The sequence below is a fragment of the Psammomys obesus genome, unplaced genomic scaffold (assembly GCF_907164565.1).
Source record: "Psammomys obesus unplaced genomic scaffold, mPsaObe1.curated_primary_1811, whole genome shotgun sequence".
Taxonomy (NCBI): domain Eukaryota; kingdom Metazoa; phylum Chordata; class Mammalia; order Rodentia; family Muridae; genus Psammomys; species Psammomys obesus.
In genome coordinates, this window is record NW_026591598.1 from 7,549,779 (window position 1) to 7,573,903 (window position 24,125).

Consider the following 24,125-nt stretch of genomic DNA (forward strand, 5'->3'; position numbering starts at 1 on the left):
GGCCCGGGAGCCGGCCCGGACGCGCCGCATTGTCTCCGCGGCGCCGCAGCCCTCGAGCGCTCGCCGCTTTCCCGGCCGTCGCTCGCTCGCCCGCCTGCCCGCCCGGCCCCGCGCCCTTTGTCCAAGCCGCCGGGCCCTGCGGTCGGATGCGCCGCGGCAGCCCCGGGCCCCGGCTCGGAGGCTCCCGGCGCAGAGGACGCGGCCCGCCCGGGTCCCCGCTCCAGGCGGCGCCGGGCCGAGGGGCTGCGTAGGCCCCGCCCGGTCAGGCCCGGCCGGGCCCCGGACAGGTCAGTGCTGCGGCGGGGAGGGATCGCGCCGTGCCAGCAGCGGGCGCCGCCCTGGGCCTCGCGGAGGCCTGTGGGCCGCGCCGCCGCGCTCGGCCTCCAGGGAGGGCCCGAGCCGCCTCCGCTCTCCCGCTCGGGGCCCCCTGACCCCGCGGCTCCGCGCGCACTTGTATTGATGGGAAAGGACAAGCTGTTTTGTCCTGCCCTCTTCCATTTTTTAGAAGGCGTTTTAGAAGGCGTTTTCTCGCCCTCCAGTGCCAAACCAAGGTATGCTGCATCTGCGGGCGCTTTACGTTAAATCCGGAATCTTGAGCGCCTGTTTAAGTTGACGTCCGGAGAGAGGCAGGTAATGTGCAAGGCCAGGGTGCGAACCCGTGAAGTTGCCGCCAGAGCGCCTAAGCCCCGATTCCCACGTCGGGTGCCAGTGAGACCCTCCCGCACCTTAGCTGCCGAAGGTTTCTCTAGCTTAACACTAACCGTTCCCGTCAACTTTCCTTCCCCGCCAGACCTAGGCTGTCTGCTGAGCTCACTGTTTCTTACTCCTGCTTTGCAAATCAGTGACAGCTCTCCCTCCGACTTTTCCCACCCTTGATCCTTAATCCCCTCATTAGCATATTAGGCCCGGAGGATCCCTTGGGAAGTGAACTACCGACCTAAATTCCCTGATGTCCGCAATTTTCCTAGGATGGCCGAAATTTAAACTGTTCCATCTCATCGCCAGCCTGAGCTTTCAGTTTCAGGTTTAGAAAGTAATGTCACTTTCACTGCACCAGACCCCACTGTCCTGGCCTTTTCCAGCCATTTGGCCCTGGGGCATTTCAGGATAATCCAATTATCATTCACCTGGGATTTTTCTAACCCCTCCTGAGTCAACCCAAATGTTAGAACCGCTAGGATTTCTAGGTCAGTGTGAGCATTACAGGCTAATGAAGCAAGAGAATTGTTCCTTGTTCTTGTATTTCTGCACACATCCACTCTCCTCCCAGTCTCCCCACCTTTTATTCCCACACAGACCTGCAGACCTGTGGCACTGCCTGTTGGCCAGTGTTTAGGTTTGGGTCACCAGGGATATAGGATTGCCCCATCATTTTGCCTGGAAACTAGAAAGCAGTTTATTAGCATAAGAGCAAGAAAATTTTGCTTTAATCTTCCCAGAGCCACACAGCTGAGCAGCTCTGATCTGGTTCAGTTCTGTTTTGCACATTTATCAGGCTCCTGCTTTATGTAAAACCTGTTGGGCCCCATAGGCAGTTTTATGAAAGAGAGCACCCAACATCCAGATTGTTTAGGAACCTTCAGACTTTTGCCCACAAACTATTTCCCACCGTTCCTTTCTGCTCCTGAGTGCCAGCCCTTGTGAGGTAGGGATTTGGCTTCTTCACAAGGGTGGCGTGTTCCACGGAGGGTCCAGCAGATGGATAGTGGTACTCTTTTGGCACCTGCTCTCTCCTGGCACTGTCAGGCGAGTTCTGCTTCCCTGCTCACCCAAGATGATCCAGGCTTGTCTTTATATACCACAGAGAACAGATGTCTCTCCCCACCCCCCAAGCGTTAAACTTGAGAAAGTGGGTAGTTTCCTGGATCACTTTGCTGTGGACTAAGGAGGCTCAGGAATACCTCTTGTTTTCACCCCTCCTCCCCGCCTTGCAACTGGTCTTTACACCTGTGGCCGTGGGCATTATTGAGTGTTGGTATTTTGTCCTGTGAATGTTGGTCCTGTGTCTGCCTCCTAGCCCTTTGCACTTTTCTGGGTGTTACTTTATGGCACTGGGAATGGAACCCATGGCCTATAGGCCCTTTCCACTCTCCTGTGTCCTAATTTAGTTTTCAGTTTACCTCTGCCAAGTGGGCTTCATAATACTGTTTCCTTCTTGACAGTGAAGAGGAACACTCCAGCCCCCTCCTTCTGTGGCAGAAACAGTTTTCTGGCTGTAGGTCTTCGGCACTTCTCTGTGCCCCCACCCTCCCGTGGAGGACAGCCTTTTATCAGGAACGGCATTTTGTTCTAAGTCTGCCATTGACTTTAATCTAAGCTGATTGACCCTGAGATTGCCTTTTCTGCCAGGAGACCCCTTCCCCCAGCTCTGACCTGGGCTGCCTATTTGCTCTGGCTGAGCCCCAGAATCCACTCTTTCAGACCACATCCTCTTTCCTGCCTTACTCATTTCCTGCCTCACATGCTTTGGATCTTTTAGTTCTGATTTCTTGGAGGCAGAGGGAATAAATTGGAGAGGGATAGAGGGGAGAGATGAGCTTAAAATTTGAACCGTTCTTGTCTATAGCCGTACATGCTCTTTCTTGCTCCCCTTTTCCTGAGGTTTTATCTCTTAGGGAAAAGCACATGGAGAAAACAATTACTCTTAAGAATTGGGAGTTTTGTGGGGTTTTTGTTTTTTACCTGTGTGCTAGCAAGTGTCACAGGGGAATAACTTTGCTGTCACTTTTTCCTTTCCTGTTTTGAATAGAGAGAGGTGGCTGGCCTGCATTGGACCTTGTAGGTCTGCCTTCCTCCCCACTAAAGCTCACCTTGTCCCCCGTCAGTCCTTCCAGAAAGCTGAGTGAAAGTTAAAAACTGGGGACCAGGGTGGTCATTCTGGACCTATTATGTGTTAATATGAAAGTAGCACAGAACTTTTCTAGAGTGAGTCCAGTTTGTACTAAAGTTCTTCTAGCTGTCCAGTATTTAATCTCCATGCACAGAAAGAATTCTTTCGTGAACGAGAGTAAGGTGTCATCTTAAATGAAGGTTTGTTCCTTTGTCTTATGCCCCTTGGCAATGAGGTGATAAAGGTGATGGCTCAGTAGTTGGGGAAAATCTCAGAAGAGTGATGTTCTTTGGTACTGTTCATGACCATTTTTAAGCAAGGACCCAGTGGGAGCCTTCACCCCTGTGGGATAGCAAGGTGCTCTGAGCATCCTGGTCCGGCCTTCTTGTTAGTGACAGAAGCCCCTCACCAATGCTTCAGTGATTCAGAGCTGGGCCCCCCTCAAGGTAGAGGCCTGAAAGCCACAGACTTAGGATTTAGCTCTTGGTGTGGTATGGTGCAGACTGCTGCATGAGTCACCATTTGAAAAGGCTTGTAGCAGGTTTTCTGTTTTCAAAAAATGTGCCAGTTAGAATAAATTTAATCTACACATTAAATAGATGGAGGTTTCATTTTAAGAATTGACATTTAAATTTCTTATTTTGAGTGCCTAGCTACATCAAAATACTGGTTTGGTATTTATAAAGATATTCAGAGGCAAACCATCTTTGATTCTACTTCATATCCTAGATACTTAAGGAATTATTAGGAAAATAGTCACTTGCCTAAGACAGTATTCTTATTAATTTTAGATTTTCTCTCCTTATTAACACAATGGAATCTGACATGATCAAGAAATGAGCTTTAAGAGTTTTTAAATTTATTTAATTTCCTGTGTATGACTGTTTTGCCTGAATGTATGTATGTGTACCACCTGTGTGCCTGGTGCTCATAAGAAGGCGAAAGAAGGCATCAGATCCCCTGGAACTGGAGTTACAAAGAGTTGTCAGTTACTATAAAGGTGCTGGGAGCCAAATCTGGGTCCTCTCCAGGAGCAACATGGGCTCTTAACCACTGACACATCTTTTCAATCCCCCCAATGTGCTGTTTCTGCAGTTCACCAAGAGTTATGCAATAAAGAAGAGTAGGGAAGGTGTGAGTATATGTGCATGTTTATGTGTGGGGGGGTGCTGTTCTTTATCACACTCCTTATTTTGTGACAGTCTCTCACTAACCCTGAAGATCACTGGCCAGATTAGTTGGCTAGCAAGCCGTAACGATCCTCCGCCTGTCCCTACCCCCAGCGCTGGGGTCGTAGGTGTGTACCACAATGACTGGCCTTGTGCATGAGTGCTGGGAATCTGAACTTGTGGAACAAGCGCTTTACAGACTGAGCCATCTCCCCAGAATGAAAACAGGAGTATAGTCAGAATCAACATAATTTAAATAATAAATTCTCACTCTGGGATTCATCATAACACTACACAGGCCCCTTTATACCTGCCTCCATCACGTTTAGTGAAAGGGACACGCTTTCCCTGTCTTTCAATTTCCAAGTATTTTAGTTCAGATGAGTCCAAAAACCAAAACACTGTTTTGTACATTTGCTAAAGAAGCAGTTGCTGCTCCATGCAGCTTGCCAGTATTATGAGAGAAATCCAGATGTTAGAGAGGCCCAGTTTCCTATTTTGACTTTTTTTAAAAGCATGCTAGGCAGTAAATGTGTTCTTACTTATGTTAAGAAAAGATGGCAGTTCCATGCCATGTAATAACCAGTAATCAGGAACCAGGCCTGATGCCATGTTGGAACTCTCAGCAAGAAAACGAAAGTTCATGGCTACTGAAAGTTATTTTCAAAGCCCTACCTGCACTGCTCTCAAGCCTCAAACACTACATATTATTCCTAGTTACAAATTGTCAGAATACTTTGACCCATCCTTATGTGGTCCAGAGCTACACAGCTGTGTTGTCGTATGGAGCAACCAAAGCAAACGGCACTCTAAAATTAATGTGAAGCAAATGCATTTTTTTTAAAAAAGTGGGTTTGTTCCATTTTTCCAGTATCCAGTTATCAGTACTCAGCAAGTAAGATGATGGAAAGATTAGATGGCAACAAAGATAGATAGTATATAGATGATAGATGATAGATGATAGATAGATAGATAGATAGATAGATAGATAGATAGATAGATAGATAGTACAATTTTTGAAAAGGTGCAGGTGACTACCAAGCTGGCTACCAGAGGTCTTTCCCAGAGTCCACATGACGGAGAGACCCAACTCTCATGCTCCCGTGCATCAGCCTCTGTCATACAGCTAAGTAAGCGCTAGAGAGAGTAGTGTTTTCTGAGAAAAGCCATCAGACTGTAAAGGGGTATCGTCTGGACATGACACGGGCAGGACAGCTGAGGCTGGGCGCCACCTCCTGTATTTTGACATTGGCTGCCATTTGTTACCTTTGGGGATCCTACAGTTAGTAGCCAAAAATAATGAGATTGGCATATTAGGGAGCGCGGTTGCCTTTCCTTATTACCAGCCTGAAGGTAATTAGAACATTTACTAAATACTTCAAAAGTTTTTATATGTGGAATTTTAAAAAAATCTTTTATGAATTTATTTTTAGCATTTTATTTTATTTTTTTACTTTTTTTTTTTTTGGGGGGGGTCAGGTCTGGTCCTCTCAGTACTACCATGAAGGCTATTTATTATTTATACAGTGTTCTGCCTGCATGTTTGCCTGCAGGGCAGAAGAAGGCAGCAGGTCTCATTATAGATGGTTGTGAGCCACCAAGTGGTTGCTGGGAACTGAACTCAGGACCTTTGGAAGAACAGCCAACGCTCTTAACCTCTGAGCCATCTCTCCAGCCCTATTTTTAGCATTTTTTAAAGATTTATTTATTTATTATTTATACAGTATATAGTACTCTGCCTGCATATGTGCCTATAAGCCAGAAAGAGGGCACCAGATCACAGTATAGATGGTTGTGAGCCACCATGTGGTTGCTGGGAATTGAACTCAGGACCTTTGGAAGAACAGCCAACGCTCTTAACCTCTGAGCCATCTCTCCAGCCCTATTTTTAGCATTTTGAACTGAGCTTATTTCACAGGTGAAACCACTTCTTGGCTTTGTAAGTTCCACCCTAAGGTTTGTATTCCTAGGTAGGGGTTCTTCCTTTGCCTCGACCCCGAAAACCTCCTTTGGGTTCCTCCGCATTGTTCGCTGATAAATCTTAGCCTCTATGAAAGATGATGTAGAAAGGGCATCTAACATTTGTCTCCTTGGTCTTCGGATTAAGTCTTGGTGACGGTGCATTGACTTGGTTTGCTCTGAAGCGCATGTTGCAGTCATGTCAAAGCAGAGATAGGTAATGACACTTCTGCAGACTGACCTCGAGTGTACAAAGACCAGGTGTGGGGTAAACCCTTAGTAGACAAAATGTGGGGGCACAGGAACAGGGCGTCGGTCTGGCCTGTGGGGCCGGATGACGTCAGGCTCAGTGAGAGTGAGGTCAGGGCCTCTCTGGAGTGTTGTGCTTCATGATCTTACTTAACTCTCTCTGCAGGCACACAGGTAGGAGCACACATCACAGTTGAGACTGAGGCTAATAGCCTGCTGGCCTGCAGGCTAGGACTTAAGCCCAGTTTCTTTCTGCTTCTCCATTTACTCAAAACCAGAATTTCCCATAAATTTAAGTTACAGTAGTTTTTGGTTTTTCAAGATAGAGAAACTGAGATTCAGTGAAGATCATGTCTGAAGTCACCACAGATGGGGCCAGAATGAGCTCCGACCTGACCCAGAAAATTTCCAGGGACGTGGAATAGCTCTGTATAGCTTCTCCCTCCGTCCCAGGTGCCATTTGAAATCCTACTATCGACCAGAACACTGTGATGGAGACCAGCTGGGGGTCCTTGAGCTGGATATTAGACACCGTTCTTATGGACCTTCATGTCAGCATTAAACAGAACTTTCCTTTGCCTCTGCAGCCAGGACTAGCCAACATTGTTAGTGCCCTGGACTGCTGGGCGTCATTTTGTGGTCCTGCAGAAGCTGATTCGACCACCGTGGCAGCCTCTTATCTCTGACCTCAGCCTGTTGTGGCACTCTGCCTGAGAGCTAGGAAGCAGATCAGGACTGCTTCTGTGTCCTCAGCTGCGTGGTGGAACAGGGTGGCTGCTGCCTGTATTGATGGCTTTCCTTCTGGCTCTGGGTGACAGCTTAGCAGACATCTTCTGTACACTCTAGCCTGTGGGTTAGGGTGAGACGGAGGGGCCCTGCCTCTGCCCTGAGAGACATCATGAAAGTGAGCTGTAGAGTAATGGCTGCCAGGATGGAGAGTTTGGCCCTCCAGCCAAGGCTGTAGACAGAGATAGTCAACTCTTACCCAGAACACTGAGAAGCTTGTCTGCCCTCCTGGCCTGCTAACCTAGCCTCAGTGAGGTCATCCTGTAGTGATATTCAGGCTGGCTTGAGGTCACCTGGCTCAGCTACTTTCCCATTCTGCTGGCCGGCTCCCTCCAGAGTCTCACCTCTGTGCCTGGAAAGCTCCCTGCTGTGCTAGGCAGAATGGCCAAAACCCTCTGTCACTGCTGCTTCTTCCCTTCTCTGGAGAGGTTTAGAGCAGCTGCAGCTTGCTCAGCTGAGGATGGTGCTCTGAGAGGCAGGCTGGTGCCAGAGCCATAGCTTGTGGCCTCAGGCAACAGGTCTTCTGTCGCACAGCCCTGTTCCTGGAAGAATGGAAAGGGTTCCAGGCACTGACTCCTCCAGGACTCAGGGCACAGTGTAGAAAGGAGCTGCAATTCGCTTTCCACTGAGAGCCCCTTTGGACTATGCCCTAGAAGGTACCATCTTTCAAATGGCACACAGTCTTGCTTGGATTCTAAAAAGCACACCTGTAACCCTTACAGTCTGCATGGGAGATGCACCCTTGGTCATCATCTAAATTTAGTGTAAAAATTGGTGGGAGAAATGACTCATCCCAAATTCTAAATGTGGGAAACATGGCGTTAAGTAATGGTGTGCTAGGCCTGTTGAAAGCACACATGCCCTTCCCTTCTGACATCACGGAATATTGAGTGCAGCTCCTGGATCCTGACTGACCACGGTGCTTTTCTTCTTAGTCCAGGATTGCCATCTGGGAATCACCTAGATCACTGCCAGTTCCCAGACCTGATGTCCCAGACCACACATGATGCCTCAGCTCCTTGTCCTGGAATGGAGGTTACATTTCCTGCTGCTGCCCTCAGGTGCCCTCATGCTGCTCCAGCCAGCCAAAGCACAGCCCTCCCCACCCTGTCTGGCCTACTTGCGTGCGCAGCCCACCCCAGGGAAGTGAAAACACCATGTTCTACCCAGCTTTCTTTCATGACCTGGGACATAGTCAGTACTCATCTTGTTGCTGTGGCAAAAATACATGGTAGAAGCAACCTTAGGAAGGAAGGGTTTAAGGACACTGGCCACCACGGTGGTGCAGGCAGAGTGATGAGCTTGAAGCTGCTGTTTACATTGTGTCGGTGCACACAGTCAGGAAGCAGAGAGCTGAATTTGCTGTTAAACTCACTCTCTCCTTTTCACTCCAGCTTGGGCCCCAGCTCATGGGATGGTACATTCAGAGTGGGTCCTCCCACCTCTATAACCTCTCCGGAAACATGGCCACCGACAAGCCCGACGTTTATCTCACGGGTGACTTTAAACTCTAACTGGCCCTCAATCCTGAAGGCTAGTTCCCTCATCTGAAAAACGAAGGCCTTCAATTCACCCCTTTCATCTGGCTGTGGTCTCCTCCCTCCCACCATAGCTGGGTCACTAAGGGCCTCAGAAGGTTCCGAAAGGCTCTGCAGAGCAACCAGCTCTCGGCAGGATCTGAGTGAGCAGGACCGCACTTGCATTTTAAAGAGTGTTCTCCCTGTGAATCTCTGTGGAGTGCCTAACTTGAACTCCAGCCTGCCCTCTCCCCCCTGCCACCATGCCCCACTTCTCTTCTGGGAAGTGGCAGCTCCCTCACTGTCACAGTGCCACTAATTTCTTTCGGGATATAACTAAACGGATTGTGAAGGGTGGCCCCATGCCTTTCTCTACAGGCCCAACAGCTCTGCCTCCAGCTCTCCTCTCTGTAAGGTGACCTGCTGCCGGGCGCAGCTGTGGCTCCTGCCGTCTCCTGGATACGAGTTGAGCAGGCCTCATTGTGCAGGTGCTTCACTTACATTCCCCAGAACAGGCTGAGCTGAAGCACAGGGCATGGTTGCTGGAGCAAGTGCTGCTCCAGGTGGCTACTGTTGCTGTTGGGGAGCCCTGTTAGCAGTTTCCTTAAGTTCTTTGAATTGCATTCCCTGTTCTCATACCATAACCAGCCTCAACACTCAGCGTCACCCTCACCCAAGCGCACACGTGTGCATGACGCGCGCACGCACACACACACACTCGGAAAAAATCCTCCACATTCTGGCGTAACAGATGGTTTCTGTGTCATCTGTACATAGGAAAACCTGGTTCTGAACTGGCCAGGCTTTTGAAGGCTGGACCAGTGTGACCTCTCTCCAGCTGGCTGCAGTGTCCTTCTAGGTGCCTTTCTGCCTCTAGAGGTCATCCTATCTTGCCAAGTTTCTGGATCTAACTTGGAGCCCTAACTAACGCCTGTGTCAAGGAAGTCCTCTGGAGTGACAGGGAAAGTGGACTACCAAACTACCACCCGCCTGTAATCCCAGCACTCAGGAGGCAGAGGCAAGCAGATCTCGAGTTCGAGGCCAGCCTGGTCTACAGACTGAGTCCAAGACAGCCAAGGCTACACAGAGAAACCCTGTCTCAAAAACAAAAACAAACAGCAACAAAAACACAGCTATCATTTATACACAGGTTTGCAGAAATGCCACTTCTACAATAGACACCACTCATTGTCACAGCCTTAGAGAGCAGGTTTTTAAATCTCACCTATGGCAGATCTCTTTGTAGTACCAACAAGACCTATATTCTTTATAGTAATGATGAAGACTGAGTTTATTATTATTTATTTTATTATTTATGTTAGAATTCATTGTCATTTAACAGGCCTTAAGCATGTGTCATATTTTGGACATTGGGTTAGCCCCTGGGGGCAGAGGTGATTGGATCACAGCCCCTGTCTTAGTTAGCAGAAGTGGCCAGTCCAGAAGAGATGGTTTTAGAACAGTAGCATAGACAGGGGCCGCTGGGTAGACCTTCCTAATTGTTTCATGCAAAAGAGCTGTTTCTGCTGGAGCCTGTGAATGAGATCAGCAGTGAGAAGTAGCCTCGTTGCTGATCATAGCCTGAGACTGGCACACACTAATGGTCCATTTGTGGTCAACTCCAAGGCAGTTCCAACCTGTTTCTTCCCAGTGAAGCTTGACCTATTTTCACCTCCAGCCCCTGGACCTAGAGGAGCGCCTCCCCCCCCCCCCACACACACACACATTCTGTTGAGGTGCTAGCTATAGGGAGGCATCTGAGACCTGTGGGAATCCCCCTGGCAGACCCTTCAGCAAAGGGTATTGGTGGAGAGCACCCAGGAACTGAATTCCAAAGACAGAGTTTCTTTGTCTCTTTTCTTTGCCTCAGGCCAGCAGGGCGGGTTTCTGCAAGTTTCACTGTCAAAGCGGCTCCCCCCCCCCCCCTCAACGGGCTGCAAAGCAATCTGGGAAAGTGGGAAGCAGATTAAATTAATCTCAGTGTGCTGAGCATGGCAGGGGGTGAGACCATTTGGTCATTCCAGAAATAGCCCAAACTCTTTGTTACTAAAGCAGGTGATGAACTAAAGGCCTTTGAGATGGTGGCAAAGCCAGACAGCTGTAAACCCTTACTGTTCGCAGAACACCCTCCTCTGCCTCTGCGATCTGTCTCTTGTAATCTGTCCCAGACTTACGGTGACTAGAACTTGTGGTGTCAGCGTGAAGGAGTTTATTTGTCTTCTAGTCATAAAATCATAAGAAGACTAAAGATTTCAGAATCGTCGTTCCTGTCAGTGAGCATTGATTTGTAACCTCAGCTGGTGACTGGTAGACCCCCCTCCTCCGTCTGTCAGGGTCCATCAATAGGTACAGGTCGAAGACAGGAAGGAAGGGGAAACCTGCATGGTGCAGTTGAGCAAGGCTAGAGAGAGCTCACAGAAGGGGACAAGGTATCAGGAGCAGCTTGGCAGTGAACATCAGTGACCAGTGGTTGGCAGCAGTGATCCCAGAGTGGGAAGGAGAGTGGACTCCTTCCCGTTTAATTCCATAGCAAGGACCAGTGACGTTGTAACCCACTCACTCCCTTCAACCTGTGCTCTTAGGCAGATTGTGACTGTTCAAAAGCAAACAGGAGCCAGCTGTGGCAGGGCACAGCCGGGATCCCAGCGCTGGGAGGCTGGGAAACAGCATGGCCAAGACAGTAGGATCTCAGGTTTAAGGCTGGCCTGAGCAGCTAGTGAGACCCTTGTCTCAAGATAGGGGGACGGATAATGAACCAAAAATACCGTACGAGTGAGCTCTCTGCACACTTGGTAGTCACGTTAAGGTAGTTCCTGACATCTTTCCATTTCATGAAGCAGGCTATATGAGAGGGCCAGGGTGTGGCATAACTCACTCACTGATAGAGACAGTCCCTACACTCTGTCTAAGCCTGTATTTGCTCAGTGCACACATCTGATTAGACTATCTGCTCCTAGGGAACATAACCAGAGTTGGAGGGCAGAAACTAGCAGGAAGACAGATTGGGCTCATTATAAAGAAGACTTTGTAATTGTACCCTCTGTTACTAGAAGCGTTCAGATAGACAAGCACTAGAAGTCACTGGACCAGGAGCACTGTAGAGAATGTTTGAGCGTTGTTAAGACACTGACACCGAGTCAGCTGATCCTGTGGTTTCTGTGGTCCACAGGGTGTTCAGCTCCTCAGGGACTGCTTCTCTGGGCTTTAATTAGGAGGAAAACAGCAGCCATCTAAGTGTAGCATTCAGCTTTCAGAGTGAGCTTTATATTCAAACAGCATTTACCTGTCTTTTGTTTTTTTAAGATTTATTTATTATTTATACAACATTCTGCCTGCACACCAGATCTTACTATAGATGGTTATGAGCCACCATGTGGTTGCTGGGAATTGAACTCAGGACCTTTGGAAAAACAGTGAGTGTTCTTAACCTCTGAGCCATCTCTCCAGCCACTTACCTGTCGTTTTAAATAAAATCGATATATCTTTGTAAACTTAATATACTAGAAATTAAAAGCAAGGAAAAAATTGAATAAACATACTTTAAAATTTAAAAGACAAACTTAGTTTGATTGCTTGTGTTACGACATCCTAGCTGTTTCTAAATTGTAAAATTTTGTTTTTTCATTTTCTAAACAGTTTTACTGATTAAAAAGACCAATTCCGGGCTGGAGAGATGGCTCAGAGGTTAAGAACACTTGCTGTTCTGCCAAAGGTCCTGAGTTCAATTCCCAGCAACCACATGGTGGCTCATAACAATCTATAGTAAGAGCTGTTGTGTAGGCAGAATGTTCTATTAATAATAAATCTTAAAAAAAGAAGAAGAAGAGGAGGAGGAGGAGGAGGAAGAAGAAGAAGAAGAAGGAAGAAGAAGAAGAAGACGACGACTAAGGGAGAATTACCAGCCAGGGGTGGTAGATACACACACCTTTAATCCTAGAATTCAGGAGGCAGAGGCAGATGGATCTCTGTGAGTTTGAGGCCAGCCTGGTCTACAGAGTAAGTTCTAGGACATTCAGGGCTCAATATGAAAACCTAATCTAAAAAATCCAAACCAAAAAATAAAAGAAAGAAAAGTGGGACTGTCTCTAGTTCTCTATAGAAAATCCAAAGCTATTAAAATTTATTTCACATTAACACAAACATTTAAAGAGTATTTTTTAACTTGCTGTTACGGTTTTGGGTCAAATACAAATTAATTACACACAGGTTTTAAAGTGCAGGTGTGGAGGTCAGATGACAACTTTGAGAGCTTGTTTTCTCTTCCCATCATAGGTTCTAGGCTTCAGACTCTGGTCATTTGAAGGCTTGTCTGACACTGGCATGCATTGAGCCATCTCATCAGCCCCAGGAGTTAGTTTTCAAATCCCCTTACCAGTCCCCTGTCCTGGGTAGCTTCTGCCCAGCTCTGCAGTCTGGTCCTCTTTGGGGTCTATAGCAATGGGTGTCAAAGCCTGGACTCTCATTATGAAGGCTTGGTTCTGGTTTTTTGAGTCAGAACTGCTGTAAGCCCAGTTAGAAATCATCACTGAAATGTTTGTTTTTATTTCCTTGTGTGCATGATTAGACACCATGAATTCCCATTTCCTGAGAATACTTTGGGTCCTTATTATGAAATAACATCTTCATAGAAAGTGTTGTACAAAATTACCTATGTACTGCAGCTATTTTTTGCTTTATTATTTTAATACAGTTTTAAGCTTTTTCTCACACACTACTGGCACATGCTTAATATTAATAGGCTTGTTGCAATAAAGAAGCAGCTTTTCCACTTTTTTTTTTTTTTTTTTTTTTTTTTTTTTTTTTTTTTTTTTTTTTTAGGAAGTTCCTGGTTAAAGGCACAGCTCACTGAGCACTTGGTGGTGACAGAAAACAACCTTGGGAGGGGGGTCTCTAAAAATGGACTGGTGAAGCCTTGCCCCTCTGCAGCAGTGAGGCGCAGCACTGGGGAGATGCTGGCAGAAGGGAGAGGAGGCCCAGCCTGATGGGCTGTGGGGGGCATCCCATCCCACTCTTTGGAGCATTGTGTTGAGTTTTCCAAAGGAGAAGTTAGGGAGTTGTCCACAGAGAGATGGAGGGAGTGACTTGCTGAGCGCTGGATGAGTGCGCTCTGAGTAAGAGGTGTGATTAAGAGCAGGGGTCAGCAGAGAAAAATGGCAAGGTGCCAACATCTTCACCATGGAAAAAGAAAATCCTGTAACTTAGTACAGTAGCTTCCAAAGGATAGTGCCTGCTGGTGTTGCAGTCCCCGGTTCCCTGGGCGTCAGTTTCATCGTGCTGTTAGAATCTGATCCTCCAAGGAGAACCATGGAGGGTTGCTTTACCCTCTGTCCACCAAGCTGCTCTGCTGCATGAGCCTGTGTTGTGGACCTTCTTGGTTTGCCGTTAAATATCTCGGGTCACTCTTTGGAGCTCTCTGTAAACTGAGTGTTGCTCTGTTTTAACCCAGTGCTGGCCAAGGTCTTACCTCCTCAGGGGCAGAATTCTGTCCTAGTCTGCCTGGTTAGGTCTGTCTTAGATCTGTGTTTAAGAAACCCTGTTAACTGCACAGCCAAATTACTGCAAAACTGGAAGCGCTCACTGGGTGGTGTGGCCTCTTAAGCTGTACCACTTGTGAACAGGCTGTGGAGGGTAGGGCTGCCTGGTTGGCACTTCAGGTGCTGGTTGTCTGTCTCCAAGCTGGCCTGTGTTCTGATCCCCACCCCCCATCTCTCTTTCTCTCTTACATGCAGAGACAGGGCAGGGCATTGTTCATGCACTGACCGACCTCAGCAGCCCCGGCATGACCTCAGGGAACGGAAACTCTGCCTCCAGCATCGCCGGCACTGCCCCCCAGAATGGTGAGAATAAACCACCACAGGCCATTGTGAAACCCCAAATCCTGACGCATGTTATCGAAGGGTTTGTGATCCAGGAGGGGGCGGAGCCTTTCCCGGTACGGACTACTTCTTTTCCCCTCTTTTTTTTTTTTTTTTTAAAGTATATTTTGGATGTGTACTAGAATATTTTTACAATTCCATGTAAATTTTCTGAAAATGTGCACAGTTTAGTTGTTCTTCCCTTGCTAATTTCCCCCATCCTGCAAATGTCGGAATAATTTCTCTGTAGGATTGAGTTTCTCCAGAGTCCAAAATGACTTTATGATCAAGAGTAATTGACAAGAACCTTTGGTTAGAAGTTTGTGCACACAGGTTCAGCAGTATCCCTGACTAGTGACCTGTGACCCCTTAAGTAGAGGGACTTAGTTCCCCTTGGGGTGTTTGATCAGAGACAGTGGACTTTGGAAAAATTACACTTTATTGAATTTCAGTGCCAAAATCTGAACAGCAAAACTTCAACCATTAGCAAAAGGCACTGTCAGTACAGCGTTTTTGAGCTGTATGGGAAGTCAAGGTGGTGGCGTGGGAGTGCGGCCTGAGATGTGCTTTCTGGGAGCAGAGCCTTGGAAAAGGAGTGAATGAGATCAAGGGGCCTCCAGAAAGGGCACAGCTCAGGAGGATTGTGTGAATTGGAAACCCAGTCCTCCTGGGGGACCATCTGCCTGTTGGTCGTGCTTTGGACAATTCACCAGAACACTGAGTTTGATTCCTGCAGTGCATGAACCATGTTCCAAACTGCCAACAGACAGGCACATTTGTGACCTCTTCTTCTGGAGGTTGGCCAAGGCCAAAGGCAGATCTCCCGGGAGCAGCTTACCGTATAAGGAGCTAGCTCTGGTCTCTCCCCTAGTCTACTTCTCCTTCTGCCTCTGGACAAACACTGGAAGCTTCTGAGCCTGCACAGTGAGGGCAGATAGAGCAGCAGCTCACATCATCCTAGAGCCGCATACCCCGAGCTGCCCAAGCATTACCCAGACAAAACAAGGGCCAAAAGAGGCAGAGCCAGCCTTAAGGCTGACAGCCATGGGGCATGGCCTCGGTGGTTTGGGTCACTTGAGTCCTGCTCTCCCCTGTGGCTACCTGTCCCTCTGGCTTGGCTGTGGTCAGGTAGAGAACAGTGAAATCCAAACAGGGGTGCTAGTCCCTTGTAAGTACACTCTCACACTTAGCCCTGCCCCTGCCGGTGCCCTCTTAAACATACAACCTGGCACCTGATCAGTGAGTGGTGAGGGAAATCTGATCCCTGGGCAGAGAATACCCCTGATTTCTTGAGCTGTCCCCATACTGTGGTACCCACTGTTTCTTGCTTTGAAAGCCAGACAGCACAATTGAGCCCTGAGTTGGGCACCCTTGGGTGATGGCATGCAGGAGGCTGGGCGTGGGGTGGGGGGGCTGATAACTGCCTGGCTGCTTTGTACCTGTAATGTTATGAGTCCGCATAGCAAGAAGCTAGGGTCTAACCCTTGTGGCCTCTGTGTCACCTGTCCTCTAGGTGGGACGCTCGTCCCTGCTGGTGGGAAATCTCAAGAAGAAGTATGCACAGGGATTCTTGCCTGAGAAGCTTCCACAGCAGGATCATACCACCACTACCGACTCAGAGATGGAGGAGCCCTACCTACAAGGTACAAGCCACAGTCGTGGGGCTCGGGGCTTCCGGGGTAGGCAGAAGGGCAGGCCTCACAGTTCCCCTTTCTCAGTGTCTGTGGAGGGTCCCTGAGCAGGGACCAAGTAACATTTCTTTCCCACCGAACATTGCACCAGCACCTGCTCGGCTTCTTCCCTGTAGAGCAGAGACAGAAAGAATAAAAACCCCATCTCTGTCTCTCCAGCCACTGTACGCCTTCAGAATGTCCCTTCCTATGGGGCCATTGCCTGGTTCTAGAAGTGAGGGTAAGGACAGCACCAGGCACGTGTGCCCGTCTTTTGCTTCCTTTAGAGCCTGAATTTGAGATGGGATGGGTCTAAGGCCTAGCCATGGCCAGGCAAGGATTGCGCTTAGCTTTTATGAGCCCTCTGCTCCTTTCATGGTCGTGGAGAAGGATGCTGACTTCACCCACATGTGCTGTGCCCCTGGCTCACATTTGCAAGATCCGGCACCAGACACTCTTGGGGACTCCAGTGGGAGACCTAGTCCTTGCACAAGGAGTGGCAAAGTCTGCCATTTTCTAAATGGATGCGGCTGGGTGTCATATCCCAGTGACAGGAAGAGGCAGGAGAGGGGCTCCTGTGTCACCGTCTCTCTACTCAGCCGTTTCCATACTTTACAGAATCCAAAGAGGAGGATACTCCCCTCAAGCTCAAGTGTGAGCTGTGTGGACGGGTGGACTTTGCCTACAAGTTCAAGCGTTCCAAACGCTTCTGTTCCATGGCTTGTGCGAAGAGGTAAGTGGCCCACGCCCCACTGCTGTACCCAGCCCCTTTCCTGTCCCGAGGGTTGTACCTAGCAATACCCACCTTCGATGCTGCAGGGGAGGCTCGTGCATCTTCCAAGCTCCCTGGCCTGCCTCTCTAAGGCACTGTATCCAAGTGCATCAGGTGAGTGCACTAGGCCTGAGAAACAGGAGGAGCCTCCCCCCCTCCCCAGGATGTGAGAGGAAGCAGTGCTGCCCAAGCACAGAAAGCAGCCCATTAGCTGGGCCCCAGGGGCAGCTGCCAGCCTGAAAAAGTGATGGTGATAAAAACCACTGTCGTTTACTGAGATGCTACTTCAAAGTGGGCATGGTGCTGCGGATCGATAATCCCAGCACTAGAATGACTGAGGCAGGATTGATTGAAGAATGAGGTTAGCCTCCAGTGTAGTAGAGATTACCTGAGAGACCTTGTCTCAACCTAAAACAAAGACAGGCAGGCAGACAGACAGACAGACATAGAGACTTGGTGCTAGGCACCCTGCTAGTCAGTTGTCTGTCTTCAGAATATCTGCTAGGCAGCCATTACTATTGTCACCATTGTACTTAACTATTGTGCCCTCTCCATGGGTTGGGAAACTAAGGCAGAAAGGAATGGTTGTACCTAACGTGACATAGCTGATGATCAAGGGGACTTGGGCTCTAACATGCTTGTGCTCTTTGTAGGAGGAGCGGCTTAACCTTGAAATCCCAGAACCAAAAAAAGAACTCTCTTAAGTTCTGGGCAGAGGTGTTGTGTTATGCCCGAGAGTTCCTGTCCTCCGCCATGCAGCCCAGGCTGTGCCAAGGGAGCCAGGGCCCCTTGGTCAGGCTTTGTTGGGCCACATTCAACAGTAGGACAGTAGGAAGAGCAGGTGCCTAGCTCCATGAGGCAGCCATGCGCTGGGTAGCTGAGTTAAACATGCCACTGGCATTCCCTCATGTCTTCACGAGCCCAGTTTTAGAAGGCAACTAGAATCACACAGTGCCTCCCAGGAGGCTCAGGGTTCAGGGCCTGCCAGAGACTCACAATCATCAACAGTGTGCTGGAGTCAGGATTCTTTCCTGTAGACAGACTGAGATTTCCCAGACAGTGGCTGTTTGTGCCACCCAGGACTCCCGCCCTGATTTGCTTGCTCCTGCCTGACAGGTATAATGTGGGATGTACCAAACGAGTGGGACTTTTTCACTCAGACCGGAGCAAGCTTCAGAAGGCAGGGACCACAACCCACAACCGCCGACGGGCCAGCAAGGCCAGTCTGCCCACGCTCACCAAGGACACCAAGAAGCAGGTAAGAGGCCACAGAGCCCTGCTCCACAAATGCTTAACAGCTTCACATGTCATACCGTTCCAGCATACTGCTCTCACCTCTTAGAGGTCACATCCAGCCTCCCCTGGGTTCTTTATAGAGCCCTTCCTTTAGGCCTGCGGGTCTTTACCCTTTCCAGTAGGTCTTATCCTAGAATTACCCCTTTGGGGTGCCATTCGTTCTTGACTTCTTGGGTCTCACCCTGTTGGCCCTGTAAAGACAGGCTGTTCAGTTAGCTCCTTGTTAGGCTGGGAGAGAAAGCTGGCAGCCTTCACTGCCCCCTCCTACCTTTCTGCCCTGTGAACACCGCAGCACTGAGTTCATGAAGGGCTCCTCCAGGGCCGAGGGTGCTCATCCATTAAGTGTTTTCCCCCAGCCATGCCAGGAACTCTGTAAGGCACTAAGGGTCCAAGGGCATGGTCCTAAAGGAACTCACAGCCTAGCATGGCATTCTTCATCTTTAAGTCCATCTTGCTGTGGAGGTGGATAGTGGTGATGACCTCCTTGTCTTGTGCCTTTTTAAGAATCTGCTAAAAGCTGCAGTCCAGAGTATACACATGCAAGAAGTTCTTTTTGCTAGTCCAAGCCACATTAAACATCACGTAGAGAACAGACACAAAAGCAGATTGTTGTGTAAAGTACAGCACATGGGACAGTGCTGAGGGACGGAGGGTTGATGAGCAGGAAGCACAGAAGATGCCACTCCAGGAATAGTAACCAAGCAGAAAAGGGAGCAGCGCCTGTCTCCACCTTTCTTGATGCTGGAGTGGTCCTTTCCCCCATCCTGAAGAATGCTGTTTCTCTCTGCTCCCAGCCCTCAGGCACTGTACCCCTTTCAGTTACTGCTGCCTTGCAGCTGACACACAGCCAGGAAGACTCCAGCCGGTGCTCAGATAACTCAAGCTATGAGGAGCCCTTGTCACCCATCTCAGCAAGCTCATCCACGTCCCGACGGCGACAAGGCCAGCGGGATCTGGAGCTGCCTGACATGCACATGCGGGACCTGGTGGGCATGGGGCACCACTTCCTCCCCAGCGAGCCCACAAAGTGGAACGTAGAGGACGTGTACGAGTTCATCCGCTCTCTGCCAGGTAAGCTCCTTGGAAACACTTCCTCTGCTGGAGTGGCGGGAAGAGAGGGGGCCTGGTCTCCTTCCCAGAGGAAGCAGAACTGGGGCACCACGGTTAGCACCACAAGGCTCCTGCACGTGAGCTTCTGTTCTAGCACAGCGTGGACTAAAGAGGACGTTACAGCTGCTCATCTAGAAAGGGAAGGGCACCAAGTCCATGGGTTGCAAGGCAGTGGGTCTGCGGCTGGCCTGCAAGGCGCACACTTGGAAAGGAAAATGATCTAGCAGTCCAGGTTCCTCCGGGGGAACCCTGAAACTTCTTCCATTTCTGCCAGCCTCACGCACCCACTCCCAGGTCAGCAGTGAGGGCGGCCGCAGGCCTGTTGCAAGGTGGTATAGCAATTGGGAGCACAGACCTGGAGGTCAGACAGGACTGGGTTTGGTTCTCGCACTGTCACTAAAGCTAGTGTGTTTGTTGTCCATCACTGTGCCCTTTAGTTTGTCCTAGCACAGCTGCTGTTGGTAAAGACATAGGAAGCCTCTGCAGCCCTGTCCCTTAGGACGTTGTAGCATTGTGGTGGCCAAGGCCACCTGGAGGCTTCTCGGGGTTCTAAGATCCCCACTTACATGGTTTGCAGTAAGGAGCCGGCTGTTGGCAGAAGGCCTCTTAGGGCAAGCATGATAACAGGTTCTCCCACAGCTAGTAGACTCTAGAGAGCAGTCCAAAGAAGCCATCATGCCCTCTTGGACCTAGCCTCAGAAATCACATTCTGCCTTTCCTATAGTATCTTTTTGGCCATACAGATAGCTCTGTTCTCTGGGGAAAGTCACAGGCCGTCTTAGTTAAGGTTTCAATTACTGTGCTGAAATGCCATGATCAAAGTCAAGATGGGGAGGAAAGGCTTTATTTGGCTAGCATTTTCGCTTGTAGTCCATCATTGTAGGAAGTCAAACAGGACCAGAACCTGGACACAGGAACTGATGCAGAGGCCATAGAGGGGTGCTGCTTACTGGCTTGTTCCCCGTGGCTTGCTCAGCCTGCTTTCTTACAAAGTCCAGTACCACCAGCCCATGGATGGCACAACCTACAATGGGCTGGGCCCTCACCCATCAGTCACTAGATGAGAAAATGCCTGACAGGCTTGCCTGGAGCCCAGTCTTCTGGAGGCCTTTTCTTGAGTCAAGTCTGGGCAGAGAGCACTGTGGCCCTGCTGCACAGGTGTGGTTCCCTAGTCTAGAGATCTGAGAACTAAGACGAGTTGTCTCCTGCCCACCACACCCCCGGTGTCTAATAGGTAACAGAGGGAAGAAAGGAAAGGCGCAGCAGCTCCAACCAGCCCTGGGTGGCTCTTGTTGCCTTTTCCTTCTGAGGAGTCCAAGCCTGGGGCGACTCTTACCTACCGGTGCTTGGTCCCACCCTCAGCGTCACCTGCTCTTTCTGTGAAAGGCAGCCGGGTGTTCAGTGCAGCTTAAATTACAGTGCTTATTGTAATTCCTGCTTTTATTTTCTGAGCTTTTCACTCCCACCTGGCATTATTTCTGACAATATAATTTTCTTTAAATCTTTATAGTCTCTGAGTCTTGTCGGGGTTCATTCTATCAAACAAAAAACATACTGCAAATCGTCTTTCAAATAAGCCTTTCTGTAATGTTGGACTTCTTCTGGAGCCCTTAGGATTCTTGGGAGTCCCGTGCCGGTCAGAAGCTATGAGGCCAGCCTAAGGACACTGTGGAGAGCCTTTTCCCCCATGGTGTCACTTTTAGGTCCTCAGAAGCTGGGAGTTTGTCTGGTTTAAAGCAAGGTCTTCCTATGTAGCTCAGGCTAGGCTTGAACTCATCCTCCTCCATCCTGAGTCTCCCAGTGTTTGTATTACAGGTGAGGGCCACCACACTAAGCGTGTAAGTTACACCACCAGTTCATACCAGGCCTCAACCTAGCCTAGAAACCGGGGGGTTTCTGGTTAGTGGGTTGTTTGGTTTGGTTTTGGCTTTGGTTTTTTGGTTGATTGCTGTTTTTTGTTTGTCTGTTTTTGTTGTTGTTGTTTGAGACAGGGTCTTACTATGTAGTTCTGGCTGTCCTGGAACTTACTCTGTAGACTGGGCTGGCCTCAAACTCACAGAGATCCGCCTGCCTTTGCCTGCCAAGAGCTGAGATTGAAGGCGTGTGCCACCACACTGCAAGCTGTTTTCTAATCCCCAGCACCATCAGCCATCTGAAAGGCTGAGGGCTTCCTGAACCAGCAAATACTGGCCATGCTGCATAGAAGCACCTTTCTTCCCCTCCCCTCCCCTCCCCTCTCCTCCCCTCCCCTCCCCTCCCCTCCCTTCCCTTCTCCTCCTCTCCTTCTAACAAGAAGCCAGGCAGCACCTTCAGCCCTCTGCTTGAAAATGTCTCTAGGCCATTCAGCTCCCTGGGAACTGTACTCTTCCCTCCTCAGCTCAGTGCTGCTGTGCTGCTGCGCTGCTGCTTCTCAGCCTTTATAACCCCCGGAGCCAGTTTCCTCTCTCTCCTTTCAGCTTCTAACAGTGTCCTCCTTGGCTGTGGGACTCCTGCTCAGGGCCCCAAATCACCTTAGGCAGTCATTATTACTCTGCCTGTCCTAGCTGCAGCTGGCCCCGGTATAAGGCCATCCCTGCATATTCAAAGTTTTTAATAGCTCACCTCTCTCCAGGGCATGAAAATCTGTATTATCAATATATTGCTGTGAAACAAATCACTTGAAAACAGCTTTAAGCAGTAATGACCCATTCATTTTCTCAGAGTTGTGTGGGCCAGTCATTGGCTGTGACTCCAGTTGATGTCCCATAGGGAGTCTCAATGAGGAACTCAGCCAGGACAGCAGCATCTGTAGCTGAGGCTGATCTCCACTTCCAAGCAACTCAGTCACATAAGAGGATTTTCTTGCTCTCCACCAGTACCCTCTAGAGGGGCTGATGGAGCATTCTGATGTGGTGGTCAAACTGCTCCAAATAAGTTACCTCAAGGGTAGGTGAAAGCTACTGTCCTCTCTGTGAGGCCTCAGTGGCCATATGCTTGTCCTTCATACCAACCCAACACCTAGGACAGTCAACGGAGGGAGAGGGATGAGGAGCCCTGCCTCTTGACTCCCTGGCTCAGTCATTAGCCTCTCAGGCTGCAAGACAAGAGCAGCAGTACTGCCCTGAGGTGCCACGTTGAGGCTCTCCTCAGCCAGGACTTGTCTAACTGCTGCTGTTTGTCCCTGGTCCTCAGGCTGCCAGGAGATCGCAGAGGAGTTCCGTGCCCAGGAAATTGACGGGCAAGCCCTGCTGCTGCTCAAGGAGGACCACCTGATGAGCGCCATGAACATCAAGCTGGGGCCGGCCCTGAAGATCTACGCACGCATCAGCATGCTCAAGGACTCGTAGAGTCTCTGCTGCCTGCCCGCTGCGCCACCGGGCAGCCAGGGTTTCAGCCCCAGGCGGGCACCGCCTCCTGATGGAGCAGAGCCACAGACATTCCTGAGGAGCCCGGGATAGGGCCAGTTGGAGGGAAGGGGCTCTCCCTAGGGGTGCAGCTGTGAGGAGGACTGAGTGCCTCTTCAGTGGCTCTCAGGGGCCATTTCTGTGGGAAGGGAGAGGGAGGTGGCACAGGAGATGGGGCTTTGCGCTGTAAATACTGATAGCACTGGCTTCCTCCAAAGTCCCAATGTTCTAGCACCCCCTCTTCTCCTTTCTCTGTCCCCCGTTTTCCAGGGGGTTTATGGTCAGGGCTCCCCAACCTGAGTTGGGTTACTCCAAGGGCAGCCAGCAGGCCAGGACAGAGGTCTTGAAAGCCCTTGCCTTCTCTCCCCTTCTTTCTCTCTCCAGGCCTGGTTAACCTTCCGTTGCCAGCTTCTCCCCCTTCAACCTGTCCCCACAGCACCCAGGGGTTCTACCCCTGTACCCTCTGCAGGTGGAGAGAGAGAAGCTGGGCCCAGTTTGGCCATGCCTGCTGGCACAGACGCCTTAACGCTGTGTGTATGACTGTGTGACTGGGAGCCTGGACTGACTGACAGGCCATGAGCTACCCTCTGGCATCTCCAGGTGTTTTGTAGCAAACAGCCACTTAGTGCTTTGTCCTGGACTCCACTCAGCCTGAGGCTGGGGAATAGAAAGAAAGGGCAGACCCCAAGAGTTGGAGAGTAAAGCCCCCTCCAAATGGCAGGAGGTCTCTAGGAAGGTCTCCTCCTACCAAACTGCAGTGTGTCCTGCTGGCTGGCAAACAACAGAAGGAAGCTACAGGGGCTAGACCATGTGGCCAAAGGCTGAGCCTCCTGCGGCTTACCTTGATACACACTCACAGCCCAGCCCTGGGAGGGAGTGTGTGACGGAAGAACTGGCTGGAGGTGCTGCGGAAGCAGCCTTTGGCGTGCCACTCCCACACTTGCTTGTAAAACTTGTATAGCCGTAACAGCTACCTAAGGAGGGGCAAGGCAGCAAGGGCTGGGGCCTGCCTCTGACTTCCCTGTCCTTTCCAACTCTGGGAAGCCAGACTTCTTCCCAAGAGCGGTGGGCACTTTCTCAACTTGTTCTGCCCCGTTCCCCAGACCCCCAGGCAGGGTTGGAAATGAAGGACTTTTTTAACCTTTTGTTTTGTTTTTTAAAAATAAATCTGTAAAATCTGCCTCATCTGTGGCTTTCTCCTGGGGATGACTGTGTACCTGAATTTTTGTTCCTGGGTGAGGAAAAGGACGGGTCTTGGGTTGGGGAAGGCAGGCTGCCTTAACTGAGCAGCATATCCATAACACTTGACTAGGACTGGATCATTTCATTGTCCCCCACCCCAAATCCACATCCCTCAAAGTGAACATGTAGGGCCCTTCAGCTCTGAGCCCCCTACCTGCCATTCCCACCAAGGCCACATGGAGAGCCAGCATCACCTGTGGCACTTGAGCCAGAGCCCAGACTCTGCTATGGGCAGCAGGGGTCTGGATGGAGCTGTCCCATGTTGACAAGCTGTAGGCCCTGGGGAC

General features: G+C 49.9%; 1 protein-coding gene across 9 annotated transcripts in view; it reads left to right on the top strand.

The window, feature by feature from the left end:
* Positions 1-23,776, top strand: part of Phc2 (polyhomeotic homolog 2) — an 80,051-nt gene extending 56,275 nt beyond the window's left edge. For 7 of the 9 annotated variants that reach the window (XM_055610830.1, XM_055610833.1, XM_055610835.1 and 4 more), the window contains 6 exons: positions 14,240-14,442; positions 15,879-16,008; positions 16,654-16,768; positions 17,924-18,065; positions 18,898-19,174; positions 22,385-23,776. In XM_055610830.1, the coding sequence (XP_055466805.1) occupies positions 14,240-14,442; positions 15,879-16,008; positions 16,654-16,768; positions 17,924-18,065; positions 18,898-19,174; positions 22,385-22,539 (1,022 nt within the window). In that variant the 3' untranslated portion in view covers positions 22,540-23,776. Of the gene's footprint in view, positions 1-17; positions 288-8,010; positions 8,055-14,239; positions 14,443-15,878; positions 16,009-16,653; positions 16,769-17,923; positions 18,066-18,897; positions 19,175-22,384 lie in introns of those variants that run through there. The other 2 variants (XM_055610839.1, XM_055610838.1) reach the window with 2 other exon arrangements.
* The last annotated feature ends 349 nt before the right edge of the window (positions 23,777-24,125 follow it).